At 40.3% G+C, this 26930-nt stretch overlaps 1 protein-coding gene across 7 annotated transcripts; it reads left to right on the plus strand.

Moving 5' to 3' along the window:
* Nucleotides 1-10421: 10421 nt before the first annotated feature.
* NAA20 (N-alpha-acetyltransferase 20, NatB catalytic subunit) lies at nucleotides 10422-25660 on the plus strand. 7 transcript variants are annotated; one of them, XM_040447839.1, is made up of 7 exons: nucleotides 10435-10541; nucleotides 10898-10937; nucleotides 15675-15758; nucleotides 18546-18612; nucleotides 19313-19448; nucleotides 24565-24710; nucleotides 25145-25660. In XM_040447839.1, the coding sequence occupies exons 1-7, from the start codon at nucleotides 10489-10491 to the stop codon at nucleotides 25228-25230; spliced, it is 612 nt and encodes a 203-aa protein (XP_040303773.1). In that variant the 5' UTR covers nucleotides 10435-10488; the 3' UTR covers nucleotides 25231-25660. The 7 variants fall into 7 exon arrangements, with proteins under 7 accessions (XP_040303780.1, XP_040303779.1, XP_040303776.1 ...); XM_040447840.1 differs by lacking the exon at nucleotides 15675-15758 and adding an exon at nucleotides 15240-15264 and having other exon boundaries at nucleotides 10440-10541; nucleotides 18522-18612; XM_040447845.1 differs by lacking the exon at nucleotides 24565-24710 and having other exon boundaries at nucleotides 10426-10541.
* The last annotated feature ends 1270 nt before the right edge of the window (nucleotides 25661-26930 follow it).

The raw sequence follows: 26930 nt of genomic DNA on the forward strand, positions 1-26930 counted from the left end.
CCCTCCTCCTCACCCTCCAAATTCAGGTCATCATCTTCCTTGTCCTTAGAAGTCAGTACACAGTGATTTAAAGCAAGCCCTAACGTCTGAATGGGAGGCAGCCTTCAGTGAGATGAGAGAGAGATCAAAACAGGAAAAGTTCCGTGTGAGCAGAAGAAAACATCACAAGACAGCCCCTGGTTTTGTCATTGGGCAATGTTTCCCTGCTAAAATTACAACATAACATGTGTCTTGACTTTTTTCCCCCCACGCAGACATTCTCACTTCTCAAATTGCCAGGAAACAGATTTTGGCGAAGTTTGGAAGGAATAAGGGGAGAGTAAAAATATACATGATGGGTGGAGGGAGAAGATAATGTATTTCCAAATCTAAAATTATGTTATAAAAGTTGAATGCCGGCCAGAGGAAAAGATTTCTTTTTTTTTTTTTAACGTTGTAGGCACTGCCAAATATTCCCCCCTCAGGGACACAGAATAGAAATAGAAACTTAATAAAGTAGTTCAGTATCATGTGGAAGTTACAACTTTAGATGTATAAGAAAACAAAAGGCAGGAACCCTAACCATGAATGTGTTCATTCATAAATGTGGCTTTGCCTCCATTGGGCATCTCTTACCTTCATCTTCTTAAAGAGACTAGAAATGAGAGCATCCTGGTTGTTAACAGCACTGCCTGGTTACCCCTCAAAAGTCAGAGAGAAATGGCACAGTACATGGGCCACGGTTATTTTAATCACCTGGCCATATCTGATAGTAAACTCCCAAAAATCATTTTTCAGACCATGTTTGCGATGGTGAATTTCAAACCAAAAGTGTTATTGGTTATTTAACCCAAATCAAGTTGGAGATGTGAAAAATTTATATAACATTGCAGATTCATAAGCAGACAAGAAAGAAAAACGGAAGAGGTGGTGGGAGGGAGGAGGCCAATATCTGGTAGTTGTGTCAGATAACAGGATTTATTTGAAAAAGATATATTTGTCTCAAAGGATGGGTGGCTGATGGCCCAAACCTTTCCCACACAAACACTGGCTTTTCCAGGAAGATGGACACGGGAAGTTTTAAAATGATTCAGAAAGATCTGTTAGAGATTTAATGGAGCGGTACCCGAGGTCTGCCCTCAAACCCCCAACCCAGCAGGAAAATCAGGTTTGATAGAAGTGAGGCAGTTGAGCAGGGAATGGGGGCAGCTTCTTGTCTGGATTGTAAGAAACTCTTCCACAGTGGAATATGCCCGAATTCTGAGACACTCCACATAACAGACCTTTATAATTGCATTACAGAAATGAATCTGAGAATTTCCCTTGACCAAACACAGCCCCCCTCTCTCTCTCTCGCCAGTCTGGAGGGGAAGGAGTCCAGAGCCCACAGCCCAGGGTGGTCGAGCCTGAGCCAGACTCTGCTCAGGGCTACGGTTTTCCTCAGGGGTGTACAATGGAGATGAGGAGGGCCTATACCTCTGTAATCAGCTCCCTGGGAAGCTTCACTTCCCACAAGTGAAGGCAATTCCTCTCATTTATCTCTGTTCCTATCCTTTCCTCCCACCGCCCCCACCACGGCTCTGGAAGGCGGGGCTTCTCTCCAGTAGGTTTCAATGAGGGCCATTTACAAGGCTCTTTGCCAACAGGCGGGCTCTGACTGGGCATGTCCTTTCCTCAGCTTCTTCCCTACTTCCTACCAGAGACTCAGAGTGTGAACGAGGCCCCAGTGCAAACGCTGTCCTCCCACCCCGTCTGTCACCGGGACTCAGGGTCCACTGGTCCTATTTGGATCAGGTTCCCAGCTTTGGCCACTTCTTCAAATCACCTGCAGGCCTTTAAAACTCTTAATGCCCTGGCTTCCCAGACCATGAGTCTCTGCAGATGGGGCCCAGACAGCCATTCTCACTAAAACTTCCAAGGTGACTGTACTGTGAAGTTGGGCCTGATAAACACCAGTTTAGGTCAAGACACAGGTCTGAAGATACACACCCAGGAGAATGAAGACCTTGTCTACAGCCACTAACACCTAACCAAGTGCAGGTTCTCGATCTTCTTCCGCTGGCAGAAGACCATGGAACAGGGTACTTCTAGTATGGCGTCATCCTATAGAAATATGAAGCAAACCACATAGGTAATGTTAAATTTTCTAGTAGCCACATAAAAAAAAGGAAAAAGAAATAGGTAAAATTAATAGTAATATATGACCATACTCCTAATTTATTAAGTAACAGATTTGTGATATATTTTAGCTCATGATATCCCAAGTATCTTACCTCAACAATTAACTTCAATATTAAAGATGCATTTTATTTTTACACTGTCTTCAAAATTTTGTGTGTCTTTTGCACTCATTCCACAGTTTACAGTTCATTTCACAAATGTTCAAAAGCTACACGTGGCTAGTGGCTACCCTGTTGGACAGTGCAGTCCTAGCCTATTAACTGAGAATAATTTAGAAAGCTAAAAATGACTATATGTGTATATAAAATTTAAAAAGCATCCACCACTTACATCCATTAAAAAACACATATACACACTGTCAAACACATACTTCTCACTGGCTGAGGTCATAACCGCATTTTGGCTCACAAGAGTGCCACTGGGCCTGCAGGAATTTATCCGCGCAAAGTCAGAACAGTGTCCAGCACCCCACAAGCATATTAAATATTAGTTGCTATTATCATTAGATAAGCAACTTCTTCGAAATTTTTCCACTACTGTTTATTCATACTTATCTGCTTCTGTTATTACCCACTGGCAAGTTTCTTATGAAATAGAAGAAAGGCAGTAACAGGTATTGAAGGTTTAAACAAAATATACTGGGGTGGGATGCCCAGTGTGGGAGGATTAAAACTAGAGTGAATGCCATCCTGTAACTTTGTCTTTGCTGATGAGCGTGGTGGTGGTGGCCGTGTGTGTCTGTGTGTGTGTCTGTGTGTCTGTGTGTCTGTGTATGAATTGGCAGTATTTTCTCAGTGTTCCCTACAGGCCAAGAGTATCGACAGGGCCCATAGCCAGTGGGGACTTTTGCCAAGAAGGGAGAAGGGGAGGAAGGGAGGTTGCAAGAACAAGTTTTGTCTGCTCCCCAGTCATGGTCTGAGTGAGATCCTGAGAGGAACCATCTCTGCAACCATGGAGTCTGCTGTAAACCTTCCCAGAAAGAAATTATTACTTAAGTAGAAGTGTAACTCTGGTCAGCAATTGTTTCAACAGCTTTTCCACTTTTTATTGTGTTTATTATATTCCCTTGTGTATTTAGATATAGATATTTATAGAAGCATGCATAATTATTTAACAGGATTGCGCTGAAAAGCATGATGCTTTATCCAAAAGAAAAAGGTGTTTGATGTGATCTTCTTTATCTCTGCTGGCCACAATTCTCATGTCTTGCCAGTTCTACAGATTATGAGAAAATGGACTCATTTATCACATTGCACTCTGAGTTAATTTTATCTTCCTCACTTGCTTTCACCTTTGCGGTCAGTAGACATGCATCTACCCTGAACAAAAAGATGAAAACCTGCCAAGAGCAATAAAGTGACAAAGACTCTTTAACCAATCAAAAGTAAATATATATGTGAGCTTGCTAGGACACTGGAAAGGTTGGTTTTTTACCAGCATGATACCTGGCAAACTGCAAAATCTCATTACACAGATGGACATTCGGCTGCAAAATACAGTCCCCGGGCCAAGAATTACATCTCCTTGGTGTGAATCTTGAGCCCCTCCCAGACCTGCTGAATCAGAGCCTGCATTTTGGCAGAATCTGCAGATTATCTGTTGCACTTTGAGAAGTATCAGTTTCAGACATACGTGGGGTAATGGCATTTGTGCAGCCAATACAGTTACACAAATGTAGGTGTGCTGCTGTTATAAGACTGGAGAAAGGAGAAGAAAATGGCTGCGAGGCTTACTTAAAAAAAGGGGGGTGGATAACCTCACTTAAAACCACCTGCATTATCACAGAAGGTTTAAAATACAGGTATCGGGAAATAAGGATTTACCTCAAGGTTTTATGTTATGTTCTTGCTTCTGTAGGAAAGAGAGGAGACCTGAAGGGTGTGGGGAAAGCCTGGAAATGAGGTGGGTTTTGCTCGTTTTGTTGGGTGTTGTCTTCTTTTACCTCTTACTGTGTGAGTGAACAAAAACTGGAAAGGTTTCTTTCTGTCTGGGCCAGCTGCTCACAGATGTGTGTGTTTGTGTGTGTGTGTGTGTGTGTGTGTGTGTGCACGCAGACATCATCATGTAGTCTGGAGAATTAATTAGTCACACTGCACATGATGTAGGAAGTTCATGAGCTTTTTTATTATCTGAAAGGACAGACAACATTCTTTTAAAGACATTTTCTTCCCTGAGGATGCATTCATCAGAGGGCCATTTTACTCATCAATTTTGAAAAACGTGGAAGATATATTTAAGTGTTTTTGGTGACCAAGGAGTGAATTGTTCAAAATGGAAGAGAGTGGGCTCCCTTGGCCTTGCCAGCCGATTGCCGAGGGAAAGGATCAGAAGAATTGAAGGTGAAATATTTGAGGTGAAAGGTCATCCTGGGAATTCTCCTTACCATTCTACAGAGTTAAATATCCTATTTCCTATAGCCTGTGTGCCCGCCACCTTTTTTTGCTTAGTTTCTTCACTTACCTCTTTGTCTTCTTGAAGCACACCATTAGGAAGAATTAAAGGTGAAATATTTGAGGCCTTACATATTCTTCTGACTTTTCTATCCTTACTGGTGCTTAATAGTTTGGTTGGATAGAGAATTCTATGTTAGAAATGGTCTCTTAGAATTTTGCAGGTTAGAAATCATTTTCCTTCATTTGACTTCTGGCTTTCAGAGATGCCGTTGAGAAGTCTGATACCATTTGATTTCTAATCCTTGCTTCTATCAACGTATACCTTGTGTGTATCTTACATAGTTGATATAATGGTCCCCAAAGAATCGTATTTCACTTTATCTATAACATTGGATAATCTCTTTCCACTTTGACCAAGGGCCCAGCCATATGACCTACCTTGGTCAAAAACACGAGGCAAGTAAATGTTTGAAAAGTGCATTGGGCTAGCCCTGTCTTGCTGCTGAGAGTCCTCTCATCACCCTTGTGAACAAATACAGACTTGTTTTCTGGAAGACAAGAGATCACCATTCCAGGAAGTCTCAGACATGTGAGTGAGGCAGTCTAAGGCTATGCATCCAGTTCAGACCTGAACAATTACCCAACCAACCCACAAATTATTTTTAAGTCACTAAGTTTGAGTGGTTTGCTAATTAGCGAAAGTGAACTAATACACCTTCCTTACATTTTCCAGATCTTTTTAGAAACTTTTAGAATTGTATCTTTATCCATACTGTTTGGAATTGTCAGTGATGTACCTTGCTGTGGATTTTTTTTAATCAATTGGAAGAGACTCCATGGTCTCTTTCACTCTGGAAATTCATATTTTTAAATTCTGAAGACATTTCTTATATTTTTAAAATGACCATTTCTTCCTCTCCATTTTCTTTTTCACTTTCTTGAATTCCTATTATTTGGATATTGGACCTATTAGATTGAGCTGCCTCTCTCTCTCTCTCTCTCTCTCTCTCTCTCTCTCTCTCTTTTTCTTTACCTTTGATCCTTACTGTCTCTTTGTCTATATTTCTTACACTTGGGGGCATTGCTTCAATTATTGATTTTTTATTTATAATAACATATTTGCAATTTCCCAGAATTTTTTTTGTCTCGGGATGTAATTTTTATAACAATTTGTTCTTTCTTTCTGTGGATGCAGTATCTTCGTACCTCTCTGTGGATATTATAAGATGATCTGGTTTAGTGTTTTTCTGTTCATCCAGTTCTATTTTCGTTTGATTGTTTTGATCTCTGTCTTTTGGGTTAGAGTCTCTCTTCAAATGCTCAGTGATTTTTAGCTATTCATAATTAAATATAAAGCACCACAAATCTTGTTGGAAATCATGTATATGGGGCAGAGTTTGTGAATTGGTGGCCTAGAGTACCTATGTGGCAGTCTGTCCCTTTTGTCAGAGGACTGAGAAAACTTGAATATCTTTGGGACTTTTCTCCTGGGTCAGGCAGCTTCCCCACAAAAAAAATTCCCTAATGTCCGACTGGGGTCAATTTAGCTCCCAGCATTTGGGGGGAAAAGCAGGCAAAAGGTTTGCAGGGGGTCATTATTCAGGATGCCAGCTTTCAAATAATCCTCACTGTCAGTAGGATGTCTTACCCTCACCCTTCATGCTTGTGTTCTGAACTCAGGCACACAACTTCTTGTGCCTCTCCAGGGAGAAAGGGTCTCATCTTCTCCCTTTCTCATACCTGACTTGTCTATTTCCCCAAGCTTCCCCAGATTCTGCCCCATGAATTAATTGCCTTGCCTCTTGGCCTTTCCTCCTGCAGTCACTGACCTTTTGGCTTTATTCTATCTACTAAATTAGTTTATTAGCATCCATAATTTTGTTGCCAGTTCTCACTGGCTATTGTCTCTTCCTTCATTCTCTTTGTTCTTATGGATGTATATCTTGAAAAAAAATTTTTTAATTCTTTTAGTGAGGTATTGGTAAGGAGTAGATGTATGCAGTGTCCCTTGCTTAAATGGAACCCTGCAGTCACCTCTTAGTATGAACGGTGAGCGCACCCGTAAAACTTGCTTAGCAAAACTGAACATAAGTACACTGATGGTCAGAGTCAATGCATCTACCCTGCTCAGTTATTATTTTATAAAAATTAAATTTGTTATCTGAAGGCAACCACCCACCCAAGTTCCTTTATTGTCAAGCACATTGCCTAGGATTTGTCAAAATATATATATGTACTGTGCTTTTTGTCCTTTTCACATGATCTGAAGGAAAAGAAACGGAACAACAACAGATGAAACACCAAGCCGTTTGCTTGTTTAAATGTGGAATTCTGCCATGGTGGATGTGAACCTGGGTCAGCACCGTTTACAGAAGAGCACATGGTGTTTTGTTTCAATGAGCAGGAAAATGTTTTGTGATAAAATGTGGTAAAAGCTTGGGGCGCCTGGGTGGCGCAGTCGGTTGGGCGTCCGACTTCAGCCAGGTCACGATCTCGCGGTCCGTGAGTTCGAGCCCCGCGTCAGGCTCTGGGCTGATGGCTCAGAGCCTGGAGCCTGTTTCCCATTCTGTCTCTCCCTCTCTCTCTGCCCCTCCCCCGTTCATGCTCTGTCTCTCTCTGTCCCAAAAATAAATAAAAAACGTTGAAAAAAAATTAAAAAAAACATGTGGTAAAAGCTTGTAGTTTTTTTTTCTAACTAAGCAGTAAAAGGAATTACACAATGTAAAATAATAAATAAAAAGGTCTATGAGTCATCTTTAATGTGGGGAGAAACAGTGTTTTTCCTGCGTGTTAAAAATAAAATCGAAACAGAAATCAATAACAGCATGTCCTAGAAGCCCCCCCAAAACTGTAAGACTTGATAGGGTTTAAAGTAGTTCATGCTTTTAATTGAAATGGTGGGGACAATAATGTAAGAACTATTGATTTTATTTTTTTAAAGTCATGTTTACTAAGATATAACTTACATACAGTAGATTTTCACTCTCTTTAGTGTATGTTCTATGAATTTTGACAGAAACACTCAGTAATGATCAATCCCATGAAACTCTCCAATAATTCCCTTCTGCTCCCCCAACCCCAGCCCCTGGCAACCACTGATCTGTTTTCTGTTTCTATAATTCTGCCTTTTCCAGAATGTCACATAAATGGAATCACACAGCACACAGAATTTTGACTCTGGCTTCAACAATTGTATACAGGTTTTTTTGTGAATATAAGTTTTCATCTCTCTGGGATAAGTACCCAGGAGTGCAATTGCCAGGTTAAATGGTAGTTGCATATTTAGGTTTTAAAGAAATCACCAAACTGTTTTCCAGAGAAGCTGCACCATTTTACATTCCCACTGGCTATGTGGGAGTGATCCAGCTTTGATTTTTTTGGTGGTTGTTGTAAATTTCAGCGTTTAAACTGCTGAAATGCATTAGGACATGCACTACAGAGATTCACTAGGTTTAAAATGTATGTGCCGTTAAGAATGTTTTATTTCTGGGGGCGCCTGGGTGGCTCAGTTGGTTAAGCGTCTGACTTCAGCTCAGGTCATGATCTCACAGTCCGTGAGTTTGAGCCCCATGTTGGGCTCTGTGCTGACAGATCAGAGCCTGGAGCCTGCTTCAAATTCTGTGTCTCCCTCTCTCTCTGCCCCTCCCCTGCTCATGCTCTGTTCTCTCTGTCTCAAAAATAAATAAAAATATTAAAAAAAAAAAGAATGTTTTATTTCTGGAAGTGTTATGACTAATGACACTCCAACATAAACTAAGTCACCCACAAAAGGGAAAACAAAAATCATGCTGGCCTACTCTTTTTCCCCCAGAAACTTTAAACACCAGAAAACAATGAAGTAACGATGTTTACAAAGTCTTAAGCTTTAAAGGAAACCTTTAAGTACCCATATTTCTACGGTAGTCTGTCATCTCTTTAGTTTCAGTGCAGTGTTAAATCACACACACACACACACACATACACACACACACACACAAGATGACTAGTTGTTTGGTACACCCTTCCAAGGTTAACTCTGTAAGCTGCAGAAAACTGATAGTAAAGACAATGACTCTAGTCCACAGAAACAGAAGTGCACTATGTGTGTCCAGAAGATGCAGTAGACTACCACTCTGGGGGTATCAACCAGTTTTACATCTTCCTGATTGCCTTGTGCACTTTAAATTCTCCTTTGAAGTGGTTGTAACAACTTACTGTTTCTTTCATCAATTAGTGAATTAAAATCTTTGTCATGTGCTCATCTTACATTTATTTGAAAATCAAATTTTACCTTTCCTAAAAATGATCCTTTAACAGTCATTTAAAATGGTGCATTAGGTTTTCCTGATAGGAAATTGCCTCTAAAATATGGCCCCATTTAAATGCCTGGCAGGCAGTAGCTGAGATCATGAGCTCATATTCTGCCCTCCTAGTGCATTTATAGAACCTGTGGATATGAGTTTGCATGCTCCAGGAACTATTGCATGTGTGTTTACACTCACCTGTATTGTTGAGGTTTTTGGAAACAATGCCTGGAGATAAGCTTGGATCTAGGGAAAGAAACCCTTCTTTTTCTTTTTTTTTTTTTTTAAGTTTATTTGTTTATTTTGAGAGAGTGTGTGAATGGGGTAAGGGCAGAGAGAGAGGGAGAGAGAGAATCCCAAGCAGGCTCTGGGCTGTCAGCATGGAGCCCAAAGAATGGTGACATCATGACCTGAGTGGAAACCAAGAGTCTGATACTCAATGGACTGAGCCACCCACGTGCCCTGGGAGATCATTCTTATGGGCTTACCTACTTCTTCAGCCATCTGCTCTCCTCCTTCCATGCCTGGCCCGCAAGTCTGGGCAGCGGGCTGCCGAGCATCCCTGTGGAGCCTTGGGATCCAGGGCAGTTAGATGTGAAGACCTAGGAATTCAGATTTATTGAAGAGTGGTGTGGGTTAGTTTGACCTCTGCAATATGTCCCTCAAGACCAACTCAGTAATTGCTTAACAAAGGAGAGAGGGGTGAGAACCTCCATAAGTAGGCAGGACATTTCTTAGCCTTTGGACCTGTACTATCCAATATGGTGGCAGCCACTACCTATGAGGCTACTGAGTGCTAGAAATGTAGCTTATGCTACTGAAGAATGAAATGTTTAACTTCGTTTAACTTTAACGTAAATTTAAATTTGAAAACTGATTATTCCTTTAGGTTATTTGCAAACTTAGTATGATTGGCACAGTTTGAGTATGAGAATCTGCTTTTTAACCATACATTTTATGTATACATTTGATGAAATCTAAACACAGAACAACTATTTCCGATTTCAGTTCAGCTCCCAGATTGAAATATACTGCAAATGTAAAATACACACCAGATTTCAAAGACTTAGTCCAACAACAACAAAAAAGTAAAACATTCCATTAATAATTTTTTTATTAATTACATGTAAAATGATAAAATTTTTGTATGCTGGGTAAAATAACATCTACTATTACAACTCATTTCACCTTTCTCTTTATGTTCCTAAACGTGGTAGTAGAAGATTTGAGATTACACATCACTGGGACAGGCAGCGCTGAACCATGCATGAATTCTCCCATTTGGCTCCACTTCCTTTCTCATTTATTACCGGGCACCCAAGTGGTCCTGAACCCCGCTTTTCAGTGGTGGCTTCCTAGCCCCGGTCAGCTTTTCGTTTCCTTCCTAGGAGATCACACTACCTATTTCTTTCAGTCACTCCCGCAGAGTAGTTTTGAGGTTCCGAAAGGTGAGAACCCGGCGACTTTACAAGAATGACACTGCAATTCCAGACGCCGGCCGCCAGAGGGAGCGGTGTTGCCACCTTGGTTGCCAAGCAACTCGTGGCCCGGAAGCAATTCCCTGCCCCGCCCCGCGGTGACCCGCGCAAAGCGACTACCGGCAGGGCGGGCGGGGCTCGCGGCAAGCCGGCCTCGGCAGCGGCGGCGGTGCGATGACCACGCTCCGGGCTTTCACGTGCGATGACCTGTTCCGCTTCAACAACATGTGAGTGAGGCCCCCGGGGCTGACGCTGGTGGCTGCATCCCCTTTCCCGGGCCGGGGCCCGCGGGAGCTACCCCCGGCGGCCGCCATTGGCGCCTCCCTAGGGGCCGCGGGGTCAGAGCCGGGGCGGGGACTGACGTGCGGAGCTCCCCGCTGACCTTGGCTGAGGTGCTGAGACTTCATCCTGCATCCTTGCGTGCTCGTTGGGGCCGGGGCAGTGCGCGGGCGTCCTGTCGCGATGGCTGTCCCGACGAGCCCGCGCGAGTGGTAGGAGGTGGGGGAGCGGCCCGAGCCCAGCTCTGGTTCTGCCGCCTGCAGCCAACGTCCGGCCAGCTGACTCGGCTTCGTCTTCTGTGCAGCGGACAGCACCGAGGCGCCCGCCGCGGAGGTCGTTGCGAGGTCAACAGCTAAGTGTTTTTTTGGGAATACGGACGTTGTGCAGCCCACCTGGTGATGGTTAATCAGTACCCGAGTGAAACCTTGTGATGGTGGCACCGACCGCCGCCGTTCCTTTCTTGGTCCGGGTTGGTTTTTGTGCGTTTTGTTACCAAAGCGGAGCATCCAGCCTGGAAAACTTTGTGTTGTGAGGAGTCGGGGCATAGGGCACATGCTGGTGGAGACCCGCTGTGTGTACTTTCTTTTAGTCCGTGTTAAGGCAGGACCTGTGACTTGCAGGCACATTTTTTTTTTTTTTTAAGAAAAGATTTTATCGTGGAAGTTTCTGAACATTTAAAACGTCGACAGAATTTTACCCTGAACATCTAAAGACACATCTGCTGGATTCTACAGTTAAGCGTTTTGTTAATGTTGACTTTCTCATATATCTATCTGTCCATCTACCCACCCACCTACCTACCTACCTACCTACCAACCAATCCCAGATCCACTTTCAAGACAGCTGGGTGGGTCAGATTCAAGTGTCAAGAGAATGGCAAGAAGTTGAGAGGAGTTGGCTAGAAACCTTTCAAAGAGGGAGTGAGCCTTGAAGGATGGATAAAATGTTGGCAGTGATGAGGAAGTTCTGGAGAAGGAAGCAGGTGTGAAGGTGAGAAAACCTAGAGTGTGGCCAGACAACTGAGAGACAAGTGTGACTGTGGTAGGGGGTTTCTCTGAGCGGCCAGAGGAACTGGTGAAACTGGACTTATGCTCCGTCGCTGGAGGGTTCAGACTTGTTTGTTTGTTGGGAAGAATTTTCTAATGAGCCTCTCCCACAAAGCAGTGTAACTCAGGTGAGTTGTGTTGAGCTCCCGCTGTGCCTGATGGGTGCTGGCACTTGTAATAACCCATGTAATCCTCACAGTTCTCTGGAGAAGGTGCTCTCAGTATCCCCATTTTTTGTATGAGTCAACTAAGGTACTGAGAGTTCAAGTCAGTTGCCCCAGGTGATAGAGCCCTGTGGTGGGAGCGGGTGAAGCAGGGAATCTAATCCAGGAGATTGGCTGTAGAACAGTGGTTCTTTCAGAGTGGTCCCCGACCACCAGGGAACCCTTGGAAAATGCATATCGTCGGCTGTTTAAGGGCCAGTGCTCTGGAGCCCTAGCTCTTCACCACAGAGCTGTGTGGAATGTGAGGCGATTAGAGGAGGTTTACCAGGCAGGTGAGCCACTTAGGATGTCCTGGCAAGGGCCCAGAGATGATGACTTGGCAGAGGTTTGGGTCTGGGAGGTGCCGTTGGGGGGGGGCCCCCCCAAGGCGCCTTGAAGCTTCAAGAGTGTACAGGGCAAAACCTTGTTTTAACTGTAGATCTGGGGAGGCTTAGCCCTAATTTTATATGAAAATGAATATAGAAGAAAGAAAATAAGCACAAACACTTACAATAAAACTTTAGATGTCAAAGAATTGTCTAGCTTGTTAAGGCCCCTTCAGAATATGCCATTGGGAACTCCTCTTCCCATGTCCTCCAACTTCACACTTTGATTAGGGCACTTTCATAGAGAACACTGAGAATCACTGGATGAGGGTGCTGCAGTAGGAAGTGAAGATGCCGTGGATGTAGAAGCACTGAGGTTAACTCAACAGGTGTTTTACTCATTTTTGGATAGATATCTTCATGCCAACTGTGCATCAGTGCTAGAGACACAGCAATGAACAAAGCAAAACAATGTTACCTTTATGGAATTTACATTTTGGAGGGGGTGGGGAAGGAAGTACAACTGTAGAACTTATTCAGTCCAAAGAAAAACATGAAAACAGGGAAGGGAAATAGGGAGTGAGTGGGGATTCAGCTTTAGGTAAGTGTTTAGGGTAGGTGTGACTGCAGAAAGACCTAGGGAGATGAGGGAGTGAGTCCGGTGGATATTGGGGGCAGGAGAACTTCCAGGCAGAGGGATTGGTAAGTGCATAGGTACCTGTTTCTGACTGGAGGAGGCAGCCAGGGTGGCTGGAACAGAGTGAGAGTGGGAGCATGAGGTCAGAGTCACAGGGCTAGATCTTGGAGAGGCTCTCCTAGGAGTTGGGCTCCTCTGCGAAGTGCATTGAGATACCCAGGTGGGGAAGTTTGGGCTAAACATAGAAATTTGGGTGGAGGGAGGCAACATTATGTAGATGGTATTAAAACCAGGAGGTTAGGGGCGCCTGACTGGCCCAGTCAGAAGAGCGTGTGACTCTTGATGTCGAGGTTGTGAGTTCAAGCCCCACGCTGGGTGTAGGGATGACTTAAATAAATAAATGTTAAAACAGAAAACAAAAACTGAGAGGATAGGTGACATCAGTGGTGGAATGACTGTGGATAGGAAAAAAGAGGCTCCAGGACGGTGCCTTAGGCGTCAAGTGTTGAAGGAGACCTGGTGGCCCGGTGAGTTGGGAGAAAAAGCCAGTAGTGGGTCTGAGAAGCTGAGCAAGGAGAGCATTTCAAGTGGAGGGAGTGAGGAGCCATGTAAAGAGCTGCTGATGGCTAAATGTGCAGTGTGTGTGTACGATTAGAGGAGAACTGTGGGAGCAGGAACCTGGGCACTGAGGGGGTGGATCTGCTCACCAGCAGTCCAGGCATGGTCACAGGAGAGCGAGTAGAGAGGGGCACAGACGCTTGAGGTACAGGTGGGTGGGTTTGGTGGTGGGATCTTGGTGAAGCTTTCTGCCTGCTGTTGTGTATTCTCTGTGTGAAACAGGAAGCAGCCGAGATTGGAAAGGGGTGGCCTTGGAGAGTTGAGGCAAGATGAGAGGCTTATAAAGTAGTCGTTGAGAGGTGTGGGAGAGTGTATTCCCACACTGTATGGAGCAGTGATCAGCTGTGGCTGGGGCTTTTCAAGCTTCTGCAGGGTCAAAGTGATTTTCGGGATAACACTAAGATGGGTTTTTTGCCTTTTTCATTGTCTCACGAGTGCACAGTGGAGTTTCCAGTTGTGTGACTTGCAATACCAAGCAGTACAGACACAGATGTGAGAATCCATCTGCCTTCTCTTAAGCTAGACATTAAGAAGATCTGTAAAATTGTTAAAACCACGCCACTCTTGTCGCTAAATTTTGTACTTAAAAAAAAAATTTTTTTAAGTGTTTATTTTTGAGAGAGCATGAGCGGGGGAGGGGTGGAGACGGAGACACACAGTCCGGTAGCAGGCTTGCTTCAGGCTCTCAGCTGTCAGCACAGAGTGTGCACAGCACACCTGGGGCTCAAATTCACGAACCCCAAGATCATGACCTGAGCCGAAGTTGGATGCTTAACCGACTGAGCCACCCAGGTGCCCCTAAATTTTGTTCTTGAAAGCAGGATGACTTTTCAGTTAAAAAAAAAAAAAGGTTTTATTAACATGTAATTGATTTATTATTTTACAATGAATATTAAAAATGTAAATATCCATAGATATAATCCACATAAACAGAAGTTCTTTGGGGGTCCTTAGATATAATCCACATAAACAGAAGTTCTTTGGGGGTCCTTATTAGTTTTTGAGTGTAAATTGGTTCTGAAACCGAAAAGCTTGAGAACTGCTGGCCTAGAGAAGTGCATTGGTAAGAGTCCCAAGAAAGAATCTGACTGGGTATACAAGAGGTAGATTTTCAGGTGGCTGGTTTTGAGTCTGGCAAAATAGTGGTTCCATTAACTGAATAGGAAAGTGAGGGGCAGAGCTCTTTGTAGACAGACTATAGGTACATTGTAAGAACTGCTGATTTGGAACTATTGTGATCTGATACGCTAGAGAAACAAGTGCTGAGCGCACCAGAGTTAGATCCAGGAGTCTCCCTCCAAAAGTTTACGGATGGGGTGGTGGGAAGAGGAGGTGAGAATGTAGAAGAGAGGGGAGCAAACACCTAGTGGTGAGAGGCCCGCACTGAGTGGATGGAATAAAGGAGAAAGGAGTTGTCAGGGAAGGCCTAGAGACTGGCTGGAGGGACCCCTGCCAGATGCTGCAGGAGCTGGTTTTACCTTCTGTTTGTGATTTACATGTCTGGTTGGGCTCCAGTTCCATTAATGATTTATTGTCATTTAGAAAATGGAAGGTTTTGATCAGATGTATTAAATAGAAAGTAATTTGTAAAGGAAGAAACAGTTAAATGAAAACGTATAGGTATCTTTATAGTGGCTGTGATGGCTCAGTTTGGCCATTAGGTAGCTTACACCATCCTCCTTACCCCTAAATTTGGTTTTAAAGTTGTGGATTTGGCATGTTTTGTGTTCCTTGTGCATGTTTTCAGTTTCAGTGTCTTATTTAAACTGGTTTTGTCAACACTGCTTACTATTGACATTTCTTTTGTTTCTTTTAGTAACTTGGATCCACTTACAGAAACTGTATCCTTTTTAAAAAAAAAAGTTAAATGAAGGCTTACTAGGAGTAAGGAAGATGGAGGAACAAAGGAAAAAATAGGCTTGAGTATAGAAAAACTTTAAAACTTGTAGTCCTGGAAACATAAGCAATAGTGAAAGCACTTAAAAAAAAAAAACAAACTGGGAACAAGAGTTGTCTTAAATCTGCCTGACAAGCTGCTAGTATAATGACCTCCTAAATCTTCAGCAGTGCAGCAACACTGCCTACCTTGCCCCTGGGTATATGGCTCCATGCAACAGAAAGCAGTGACTTCAGCAAGATGGGTTATTACTCTCTGATGTGAATGAAGTCTGGAGGTGATGAGTGGTCTGTGGTGGTTTCATGAAGTCACCAGTGACCCAGCTGTGCATTTTAACCACTGTACCACTCCCAGGGTGGCCTTGGCATTCCTGTCTCAGCTGCCAGAGAAAATGGCATCACATCCATGTTCCTGGCAGGAGGATCAACAGAGGGGAAGGTGAGAGAGACCTTCCCTTTCAGGAGTACCTTTGGGAAGTACCACACAGGACTTTCTGTATCCCATTGACTAGAACTTGCTTCATGCCACACTTACTAGCTGTAACAGTCTGGGAATGAGCCCAGCTTTACATTAGGGCTTGTTACTAAAACAAAGAAAAGATCTGGGGTAATAATTAGCAATATCTACCATGTTCCCCAATAGAAGAATGGGCAAAGATGTGTGAAGTTGGGGTGCTCTGGGTTATGTCTCATTAGCAGACAACCCCACATTCTCAGTAGCTTAAAACAAAGTTGGATTTCTAGCTTATACTCCATATCCATTGCAGGGTAGGAGGGTAATATTGACTGATAATTTAACAAAAGAGGGCACAGTTCAGGCTCACAGTTCAGTCAAAAGACATGGAAATTAAAACCAAAATGAGATGCCATGTTTTGTTGTTTAAATCTCAGTCCTCTGTGTAATGTTTATTCATTTCTGAGAGAGAGAGAGAGAGAGCATGCGTGAGCAGGTAAGGGGCACAGAGAGGGGGATGGGACAGAGGATCTGAAGAGTGGGCTTTGCGCTGACAGCAGCAAGCCTCACGGGCTGGAACTCACCAACTGTGACATCATGACCTGAGCTTAAGTCGGACGCTCAATCATCTGAGCCACCCAGGTGCCTCTAATGCCATGTTTCATCTATCAAATTATCAAGGATTTAAAGAAATGATAAAACTCAGTGCTGATGAGGGTAAGAGCAACATTTTCATAAATTGCTAGTGACAGTATAAACTGCTTGCTGCGGTCTTTCTGGAAGGCGCTTTGGCAGTGTAATTAATACACAGTAATTCCATTTCCCGGAAGCTGAAAATAATAGTAGAGTCAATTATGTCAGGAATTGACAAACTAGGTGCATAGGCCAGATGTGGTCCACTGCCTATTTTTATTTTTGTAAATAAAATTTTATTGGACACAGCCATGCCAAATAATTTACAACCTGTCTGTAGCTTTGTCGAGACTGTCCAGTTTGAGTAGATGCAACAGAGAGCATATGGTCCACACGGCCTTGAATATTTAACTATCTCTCCCTTTATAGAAAATGTTTGTTAACCCCTGAGTTATGTGTTACAGAATTATAATATTAAAAATTTGCAATAACATTCATACATAACAATAAGGAAATGGTTAAATGAATTATATTATATTCATGAAGGAATTTAAAAAGATTTTTTGAGAAACTGAAAGTAACCCAGATGTCTCTTTCAAGAGATAGGATATTTAAATTGTTCACACAGCGGAGTGCTATACAGCACTTATACACTATACAGCACTATACAGCTATTAACAACTATAGGCATAGGCAACAACAAAGCTACATATCAGAAACAAAGTTGAGTGAAAAAGCAAAAATATCAAGAATTTCATTTGTATTTCAAAAATTATGATCTTTTAAAGACCCCTCCAGAGGTGCCTGGGTGGCTCAGTCAGGTAAGTGTCCAACTCTGGATTTCGGCTTAGCTCGTGATTTCAGTGTTCATGAGATTGAGCCCTGAATCATGCTCCATGCAGTTCGGAGCCTGCTTGGGATTCTCTCTTTCCCACTTTCTCTGCTCCTCCCCTGCATGCACTTTCTCTCAAATAAATAAGTTTAAAAAAATAAAGACCCTCTCCGTATTTAAAAAAACTTTTGTTTTGAATGGCCGAAAAACTTCCACTGTATAGTAAGGTAAAGTATTAGGATGCGAATCAACTTGCATGGTATGTGTCTAGTTACACTTAAAATTTACAGTAAAAGTCCCATTATCCAGGTGAGGCCATGTTTGGAAATAATCTGCCAGGTCTTCATGATTGATGAACAGCATCTGGGCTCCTCCTCTAGCAGGAGGAGAGGCAGTTATGGTGTGAGTCAGTGGCTGCATGGTGAGAAGACTGGCTGGCCTGCTGTGTTAAGGGTTATGTTTGAAGAGTGCTGAAAATAACAGCTGTCCTTCAGAGAAGTTTGAAGAATATATTGCTGAACAGGTTTTATGGGAACTTAAAAATGTGATTGGTGGTGGCCCCTCAGAATTGCATCAGCAAGCTTACACTAAGAAGAAATATAAGAATGAGCACTTATCAGTAAGGACGCCAGGGTTGAAGAGTTACATAATGAGCAAATTATTCAGGCATTCACTCTTAGGTCAGCTTTTATTTGTAGTACCAGAAAATGAGAATTTGAGTCAATGGAGGGGAAACACTACAGGGTAACTGTTAAGTTGACTCTAGAAGTGATTAACTTTTAAAGTTATTTTCACAGTCACACAGCTGAAGCTAAAATAGGAACTAATCCCTAATTTTCTAGTGCAATTATGGAAAAGTAAATGTATTGAGTATCTACTTTGTGCCAAGCACCAGGGATGGAGTGAACATGACATTCATATTCAAAAGGGAGAGAGATAGTAACAAATACCAGGTGATGGTAAGTGCTGTGCAGAGATTTAGATACAGTGTGATCTGTATGGACACAGAAGAACTTGGGAGTCCAGGTTCTCTGCTTCGTATTACATGGTGTTGTCTCCATTCACATTTGAAGTTATATATTCAGTCAATTTTGTTATAAATTATTAGTGCTAACCTAAATATTTAATGTACTGACATGGTTATGGTTATCAAAATTTACATATATAGGACTGGGGATAAAGTAATAATATATTTTTTAAAGGAAACTTTCTTCATAACACTCCTTTTATTAAGAATACTTCTTACTGTCAATTACTTTCCACACTCCTTAACAAGACTCTAGTATGGGATTCCTTTTTATTTACAGTACCTCGCCCACTGGCCAGAGTATTTCATTGTTGCAGAGGCACCTGGTGGAGAGTTAATGGGTTATAGTAAGTATAATACCAACCACTAGAATATTTTTGGATAGGCAGTTGAGATTTTAGTGTAGGTTTCAACTGATTTAGATTGATTGCAGAATTGCAAGTATAATCATGATGCCTAGAATTCTATTTTTCAACCATTTGACAGCTTGGTGATGCCTTCTATGTTTGAAGCATTGTGCCAGGTAGGCCCCAGGGGGATACAGCCCTGAACCAGACAGACATGGTCTCAGGCTTTTTAGATCTATGTTTATGTTACATTTCTACATGGTTTGGTACATAATATAGGAATGGTAGCATCTTCATTGAATTAGTAGGGTTACTAGTGAAAATTTGAGCTGTGCATTATCTATTGGTATATACATAACCTACCCACCTACGTAAAATGTAGATATTTTAAAAATATATGTTCCGATTCTGAAATGCAGATATTTTTAAAATGTATGTTCAGTTGTGTTTTTAGTGTTATTCTTTTTAAAGAAAAAAAAAACCTTTTTCTAATTCTCATTCTACAACTAGATTCAGCATTATATTTATAAGTGAGATTTAGATAAAAGCACCAATAACCATTAGGTAGATGACTTTCAATGTTACTTAAAAACTAAAGTTTGTCATTAGTTTCCTTTATAATAATAATGTACCAACAGTCATTCTGTATTTTTGTGTAAATCCATGTGTTTAATTACTGAATGCAATCCTTTGTTGGCAGTTATGGGTAAAGCAGAAGGCTCTGTAGCTAGGGAAGAATGGCACGGACATGTCACAGCTCTCTCTGTTGCCCCAGAATTTCGACGCCTTGGTTTGGCTGCAAAACTTATGGAATTATTAGAGGAGATTTCAGAACGGTGAGATCTTGCTTTTTAATAATTTGACTATTTTTCTCATAGTGAACATTTATAAGATTTTTTCCATTCAGGCTGAATATTGTACTTTACAGGATTTTCATTTTCAGTCTTCAGTAGTCAAATATTCATAGTAGTAGTACAGTCCCTGTTTTGCCACTGAGGAAGATTCAGGCAAAGTAAGTGACCTACCATAGGCTTATATGCTTGGCAATTGGTTAAAAGACTAGCTCTCAAGATTTCTTTTAGTGGCAGAATGTGGCAGATGTTCCTGAATTCGGTTAACATCATCCTTGGCGTCTCAGTTATTTTTTTCCACAGTGCCCCTAAGGCCAAAAAATCCTCTAGTTTAATTTTAAGTTATGTCCTAACTGCTTAGTAAGTATTTATGGCCTGATAACCTAGTAGCTATTTGGAAAAAAATAAACAAATTGAAAGAAAAAATATTTTTATTTCATTGTTAAATAACTGGTTATCTATAGCCTTTTGAGCATTGAAGGACTTCTCATACCTTGGAAACCGATTTGACACAACCACCTGCATTCTTCTTTCATACTGATTTTCTGGTTTTATTGGGTTCTTTTAATCATAGGAACTGCTAAAACCTGGCTTCATAAAGATACTTTGTCACCAAAAGGAATGTAACACCATGTAATGCTGCATTTGTGAGTTATAGCAAACTAGTAGTTTAGTTTGCCAGTGTCTAACATGAAAGATTTGTCTGTGTTTTCCCCAAACATCTGAAATATCCTACAGCACCTCTAAGAGTTTGGGCCACCTTAGAGCACAGTTTGGGGACTGCCAGCATTAGGGCTTTTTAAAAAAAAGACCTGTTGTGTATGTGAAACACCTTCATTATGTGAGATAAAAGTAATGTAATTAAAAGACTCCTACCAGCTCCCATTGTAAAAAAGAGGTAAAAGATGTATATATGAGTTTAATCAGTTGTCAAGCTGCCATTTATTTTTCTCTTAATGCCTAGAAATATATAGGGAAATATAGGGAAGGGAACATTTGCTGAGAAAGGCTCTTGAGGCTTTCCACTTAATGGACTTAATAAAGGGAAGTTTTAAAGGAATAACCATGACCTGAAAATGCTCTGGGACAAGTTGGGGGCAAGAGGAACTTGAGATCATTCAGGGAAGAGATAGCATTAGCTGAAAAAGAAGTTAATTGTAGTCCTTAAGAATTTAAAGAATTCTCCCTGGACTGAACAAGGAAGAAGAGAAAATTTTTAGTTTACACACATTTGTTAATGGCGTTAAAAGTATTTGGCATTATTAGTATGGTGGATAAGGAGTTAAGAAATGGGTTCTAATTAGCTATCCACTCTATGCATATGATTAATGTATTTATGGGATAGAATCTCAGAGTAGAAAACCACCAAGCTCCCTTCTTTTCCAGGTTCTAAATCTTCATTACTTTGGAATAGTTCAGATTTGTGCGTGTATGTGTGTGTACCTAGCTACATACACACATACATGCATACGTGTATTTTTAAATATATACATTAAAACAGAAACTATAACTTCCAAACAGAAAAAGTGGAATGAGAAAAATCAGTCCATAAGGAGAGAAAAAGGAGATTAAAGTGGTAAAACAAAAAGCATGAAATAAGATGGTAGCTATGAATCCAGATATAATCAGTAAATACAACACTAAATGGACTAATTAGTTAAAAGACAAAGGAAGACATGCTAAGTAAAGCCAGTCACAGAAAGACAAGTACTGTGTGATTCCATCTATATGAGATATTTAATACAGGTAAATTCAGAGAATCAAAGAGTGGAATGGTGGTAGCCAGAGACTGGGGGGCAGGGGGAAAATCAGTAAGCATAAAGTTGTAGCTAAAGAGGATGAATAAACTCTGTAATCTGTTGTACAACATTTACCTATAGTAAAAAATGTACATTTAAAACTTATTAAGGGAAAACTTCATGTTAAAGTCGTCTTACAACAGTAAAACCAAATAAAATTGAAAAGACAAAGACTGTCAGAACTATATTCTATTTACAGGAAATATGTGTAAAAAACATACAGGAAGATTGAAAGAAATTTTTTAAATTGTCATGTAAAATTCTAACCCAAAGATAGTTGGTGTACTTAAATTAACAGTAGTCACATAGTTCAATAATTAACGGAGAAAAAAAGGGTCATTGGATAACAGGTAAAAGATTTCATGTATCAGGAAGATGTAATAATTACTAATTTTATATACACGGTGACAAGGTAAAAATGAGAAAATTGATAAAAATACAAGGAGAAAGAATATAAAGCAAATCATTACTATAATGAGAAATTTGAAACATGCTTTCTGCTAGAATGATTAGAAATTAAGGGTATAGAGTAAGTGTCAGCACTTTTTCTGAGCCAGATAGATACCTAGACTGTACAGGCCAGCTAATATCTCATGTGTGTGTATGTATATGTATTAAACACTCTTTCAAAATTTTAAACACTGTTCTTAGTTTGAGAAGTCTACCAAAATAGGTTGCAGGCAGACCCCCTTCCTTAACAGATTACAATCAGTACCTAAAAATCTTTGCAGAATGTTAGGCTTCTCTAGTAAATTTTACCAACTATTTAAGAAATAAGTTCAGTTTTACACAAAGAAGGAACGTTCTTCAGTGTTGGTTTTTTTTTTAAGACTAGAATAACCATGATGATAAAACCTGACAAATATGAGGAAGGAAAATTTGAAAAAAAAATCACTCATTATAGATGCAAAAATCCCAGAAAAATCTTAGCAAAATGGATTCAGCAATTCATAAAAAAGGATGATATATCAGGGGAAGGTTGTTTTTAACATGTGAAAATCTGTTGGACCATATTAAGAACATTTGTTATTTCAGTAAATGCAGAAAATGCTTTGATAAAATCCAATTGGTTAAAAACTGTTAGTATAGAAGGGGAGAACTTTCATAACCTAAAAAAAGAGTATCTACCAAAAACCTGTAGTAAATATTAGCAATGAGGCATTGAATGCTTTCTCTTTGAAATTTGGGACAAGGAAGGATGCCTATAGTTACCCCTTTTGGTAATTTACTGGAAATCCTAGGCAACACAGTAAAGCAAGAAAAATATATGAGAACTGAGAAAAACCAAAACTCTTATTTTTATACATCTAAGATTGTACAAACAGAAAACCACAAGAAGCTGCAAATAAATGTTTAGAATAAAAGTTAAAGTTGTTGGATAGTCAGTATAAAATTCAATTTCATTTCTATAAAAACAGTAAAATTTAGGAAAAGATGCCAGTTATAATGGCATCAATACATTAAGCCCTTTGGAAGAATCTAACAAAAGCTCTGTTAGAGGTCTCTCAACTTTCTAACACGTTACCAAGAGACCGTAAAGATGACCTAAGTGGAGAGATAACCACCTGTAGTAACATGGAAGGCTAAACTGGTATTGATCCACAGAGCCAATGTAACGGCAATCAAAATCTCAAGTCATTTTTGTGGGACTTGTTGATTCTGAAACTTACCAGGGGAATGGAAGGAGTCAAGATTGCTTGAGCAACAAAATGGGCGGGTTTGCCCCTGCAGGTATCAAGCTGTAATGAGTAAGCTGTGTGTTAGTGCTGGAGTACTAGTTTAGACTAGTGTAAAGAACTGGCAGACAGATGCAGGAATGTATGGATTGACATACCTCAGAGGAGGCAACTGAAGATCAGCAACGAAGGGATACACTTCAGTAAAGATGGTGGCACAATTAGATAGCCACATGGGAAAAAATCTTCCCAGATTACTACTACCTTACAATACACAATTCCAGATTTATTGAAAACCTAGATTTGAAAAGCAAACTATTACCCATTTTAAGATAATAGAGGAGAGTTCATCCATGACCTCAGGGTAAAAAGAACTTAAACCATAAAAAGGCTAACTGTAAAGGAGGTTCATATTGCAACTTCATTGAAGTGAAAGAACTTTGTTCATCAAAAGATATATAATAAGTCAGGCCACAAATTGGGAAAAATTTTGCAGTAATCATTTATTCAATGTCAACTATTCAGAATACATGGAGAACTACAGCTGGGCGGGGAGAGAAAAAATGTGTGAAAGACCAGTAAGGACAGTACGAAATGAGAAATCTAAATGGCCTACAAAAATACAGTTAGCCTTATTAGTAATGAGAAATGCCAATTAAAATTGCCCCGCGATACTTAAGAGATTTTCAAAAATAAAAGTGTCTGATAAACCAAGCCTTGGTACTGTGGGAATGGAGTCTTCCCCTCCTCTGGGAGTATAAGCTGACTGGGAAATAGGCATTAACTAAAGCAACTGAAGATGCCCCCATGAGCCAGTGACCACACCCCTAGTTGTAGACTGTACTATACCATGAGACATACAATAAAAATACAGCAGCATAGTTTGTAATAGTAAAAACCGGATTATCTGTGGGGAATGGGCAACCTGTAGTATATATCCATCCATGCAATGGGATGCTAAACAAAGGGAAGATAAATAAGATCCCAGCTACACCAAGGCTGACTCCCACTTACTGAGAGGCAAATCACCAAAGGATAAAAGTTCAAAATAGGAAAAGCTATAGTAGGTGGTGAATCTACAGCAAAAACCAAGGAGCTAATGAGCACAAGAGTCAGGACCTCTGGGTAAAGGAGGTGGCTGTCACTGACAGAGAAAACTGAGGGCTTCATGGCTGCCAGTGTCAGGCAACCAGTGTCCCGTATTTACACTTGGGCCATGGCCACATGGGTGCTTGTTGTTCAAATCTTTAATTTGCACGTATGGGTGAAAGTATTGTATCGCTAGTTGATAAAATGAGCATGTCAATTACTATGATATAAAATACACAGTAATTTAAGACAGAATTGTGGCTTAAAAATGCTTTTTAAGTTTGTCTTTTAAGAAAATCTAGGTTTTAAAATGTCAGTATGCAAAAGAAATTCATCTCTTTGTACTGCGAGATAATTGTCATAAATCCTCAGAAGTAAAAATTGGTATGAGGTAATCAGCTGCAAGGTTCTATTACTACCATTCTATGAACGGTAGTCAAAGCAAACTAAAAACAAGTGTTGTTTTTAAAAATAAGTATTTTCTAGAATTTCTCATATTCTAACATTTTCTTTTTTTTTTTTTTTTTTAAATTAAAGAAAGGGTGGATTTTTTGTTGATCTCTTTGTAAGAGTATCTAACCAGGTTGCAGTCAACATGTACAAGCAGCTGGGCTACAGCGTATACAGGACAGTCATAGAGTACTATTCAGCCAGCAATGGGGAGCCTGACGAGGACGCTTATGGTGAGCTCCCTTCCGTGGCAGTATCCCCAAGAAGCCACCAGAACATTTACATTCATTCTACAGACTGAAATAGTTATTTTAGTAAATTTAAAAGAATATTTGTTGGACTTAATATTTTAAATTTGAGCATTATCTAATATTTAAATCTCCCTTAACTCCTTTATGAACCTATCACTGGTTAGCTTACATTGACTAACCAATGATTAATTACTATCAATTGTTTTATTATGTTACAGGTATGTTAATTTTACTGAGATTCTCACAAAAGAACATTCGTTTGAAGAGCTGAGTACTTATGACTAAGAGTCTCATTTAAATACATTTCTCTCAGGGTCTAGGGGACAAACCTTTTAGGGAACTTTACATATGTATACCCTTCAGATTTCATATATTTTGATATTTGGGTATTTACATTAAATTTTGCTCCCTAACAGATATGAGGAAAGCACTTTCCAGAGACACTGAGAAGAAATCCATCATACCATTACCTCATCCTGTGAGGCCTGAAGACATTGAATAACCATGGGCAGTGGTTCTTAGGCTGATGCTCCAGATATTTTATGGACAATATTGTTTTCATTAGATGATCCCAGAGCGCTATTAGGAGAAAAGTAATTATTTAGGTCTTGCAGATTTCAAGAAAATACAGGTTATAAATTTGAGTCTTATTGTTTCCAGTTAGCAATATCATAACTATTAAAGCTGTTCACTGTAATAAAATTCAGTCAAAAAGGCAGCTAGGTCAGATGGAAACATTTTAGTATTTTGGTTCATAATATTCACTATATGTTAAGGGGAAAAACTTGCTCCAGTCTCCTCCTAAATTCTGTGCCTGAGAACCACTGCTGCATACATATTTTTTATTTTGTATTATCTGTTAATTGAAGCTTTAAAAGCATATATGAAATGTATAAATCTAAAATGTATAATAAAACGCATTGTTGACCCTATGAATGTGTTCTGGAAACTTGGTCATTTATAAAATTCAGTCTGGATTGAGAAAGGCCATCATTTAGGATATGATATTTCTTTTGTTCCATATAAAGCCTTATTTTTTAAAAATTTTATTAAAAAAAATTTTTAATGTTTATTTTTGAGAGAGACAGAGCATGAGGAGGAGAGGGGCAGAGAGAGAGGGAGACACAGAATCTGAAGCAGGCTCCAGCAGCATAGAGCCTGACATGGGGCTTAAACTCACGGACTGCAAGATCATGACCAGAGCTGAAGTCGGATATTTTTAAAAGCAAACGTGAAAATTCCTGCCCAGTGTATGTACGCATCCTTCTTATTGCATAGTAAATTCTTCCCAGATACTTGATAGTGTTAGCCCCACATCTTTTGTCTCCTCTCACACTACTTTGCTTAAATCCTGCCTTTTCAAAATATAAAATGACATCGCAGTTTCTAATTCTTAAAGGCCATGAAACTATGTAATGGGCCAACCACTTACCTTCAGGTATAGTTTTCTTCAGCTGTAATATCTGAAAATATCCAGTGAACAGAAGTAAAGAAAACCCCACAGAAATGATTACTAAACAGTTTTTCCCTCTGAAAGGACTTACTCTGGTGGAGTTGAGAGTAAGAGAAATGAATCTTTTATGTTTCTCCCATGAGAAGGTAACTTTTTCCTTCATGCATGACACTAATCAGAAAGTGGTATTATGAGCTGACGTTGGAAACATGACCAATTTTGTTCTTATGTGGCATAAGAACAGGAAGCATAAGAACAGCGTATGTTCTAACAGCTTATGTAAGCATAAGAACAGCATGCAGCCTAAACAGGAAAGAGTTGTAGGAAGACTCTAGTCACTTATATTAGCATTTTGACCTGCTTTCATCTTACCTCTTGACTGCACTTAGCCAAAGGGTATTAAAATCACAAATGTTCCTCCTCACCAAATAGACCTCAGGACTCCATAGTCAGAATCCATCTGATACCCAGCAGCTGGGGTGACACTGGTGCAGTGACTGAAGCAGTGAGACTGAACACACGTTTGTCTTTTACCCTGACAGTCCTACATTCTCCCTTCAAACACTAGCTTATTTTCAAGATAAAATTTAGTAATACACAGACTAGCTTTTTTTATTCCTTTGGGTGAAATTTTTGGAAATTTAATAGGTTTACCCAATTAAACAAATAAATAAATTTGCCAATTGCCTTTACCGGTGACAAAATATTCTTGAAGATAACAATTCTAGTCAAATAGCTCAGGCACTGAA

Source organism: Herpailurus yagouaroundi, unplaced genomic scaffold (assembly GCF_014898765.1).
Source record: "Herpailurus yagouaroundi ecotype Mexico unplaced genomic scaffold, PumYag 196, whole genome shotgun sequence".
NCBI lineage: Eukaryota > Metazoa > Chordata > Mammalia > Carnivora > Felidae > Herpailurus > Herpailurus yagouaroundi.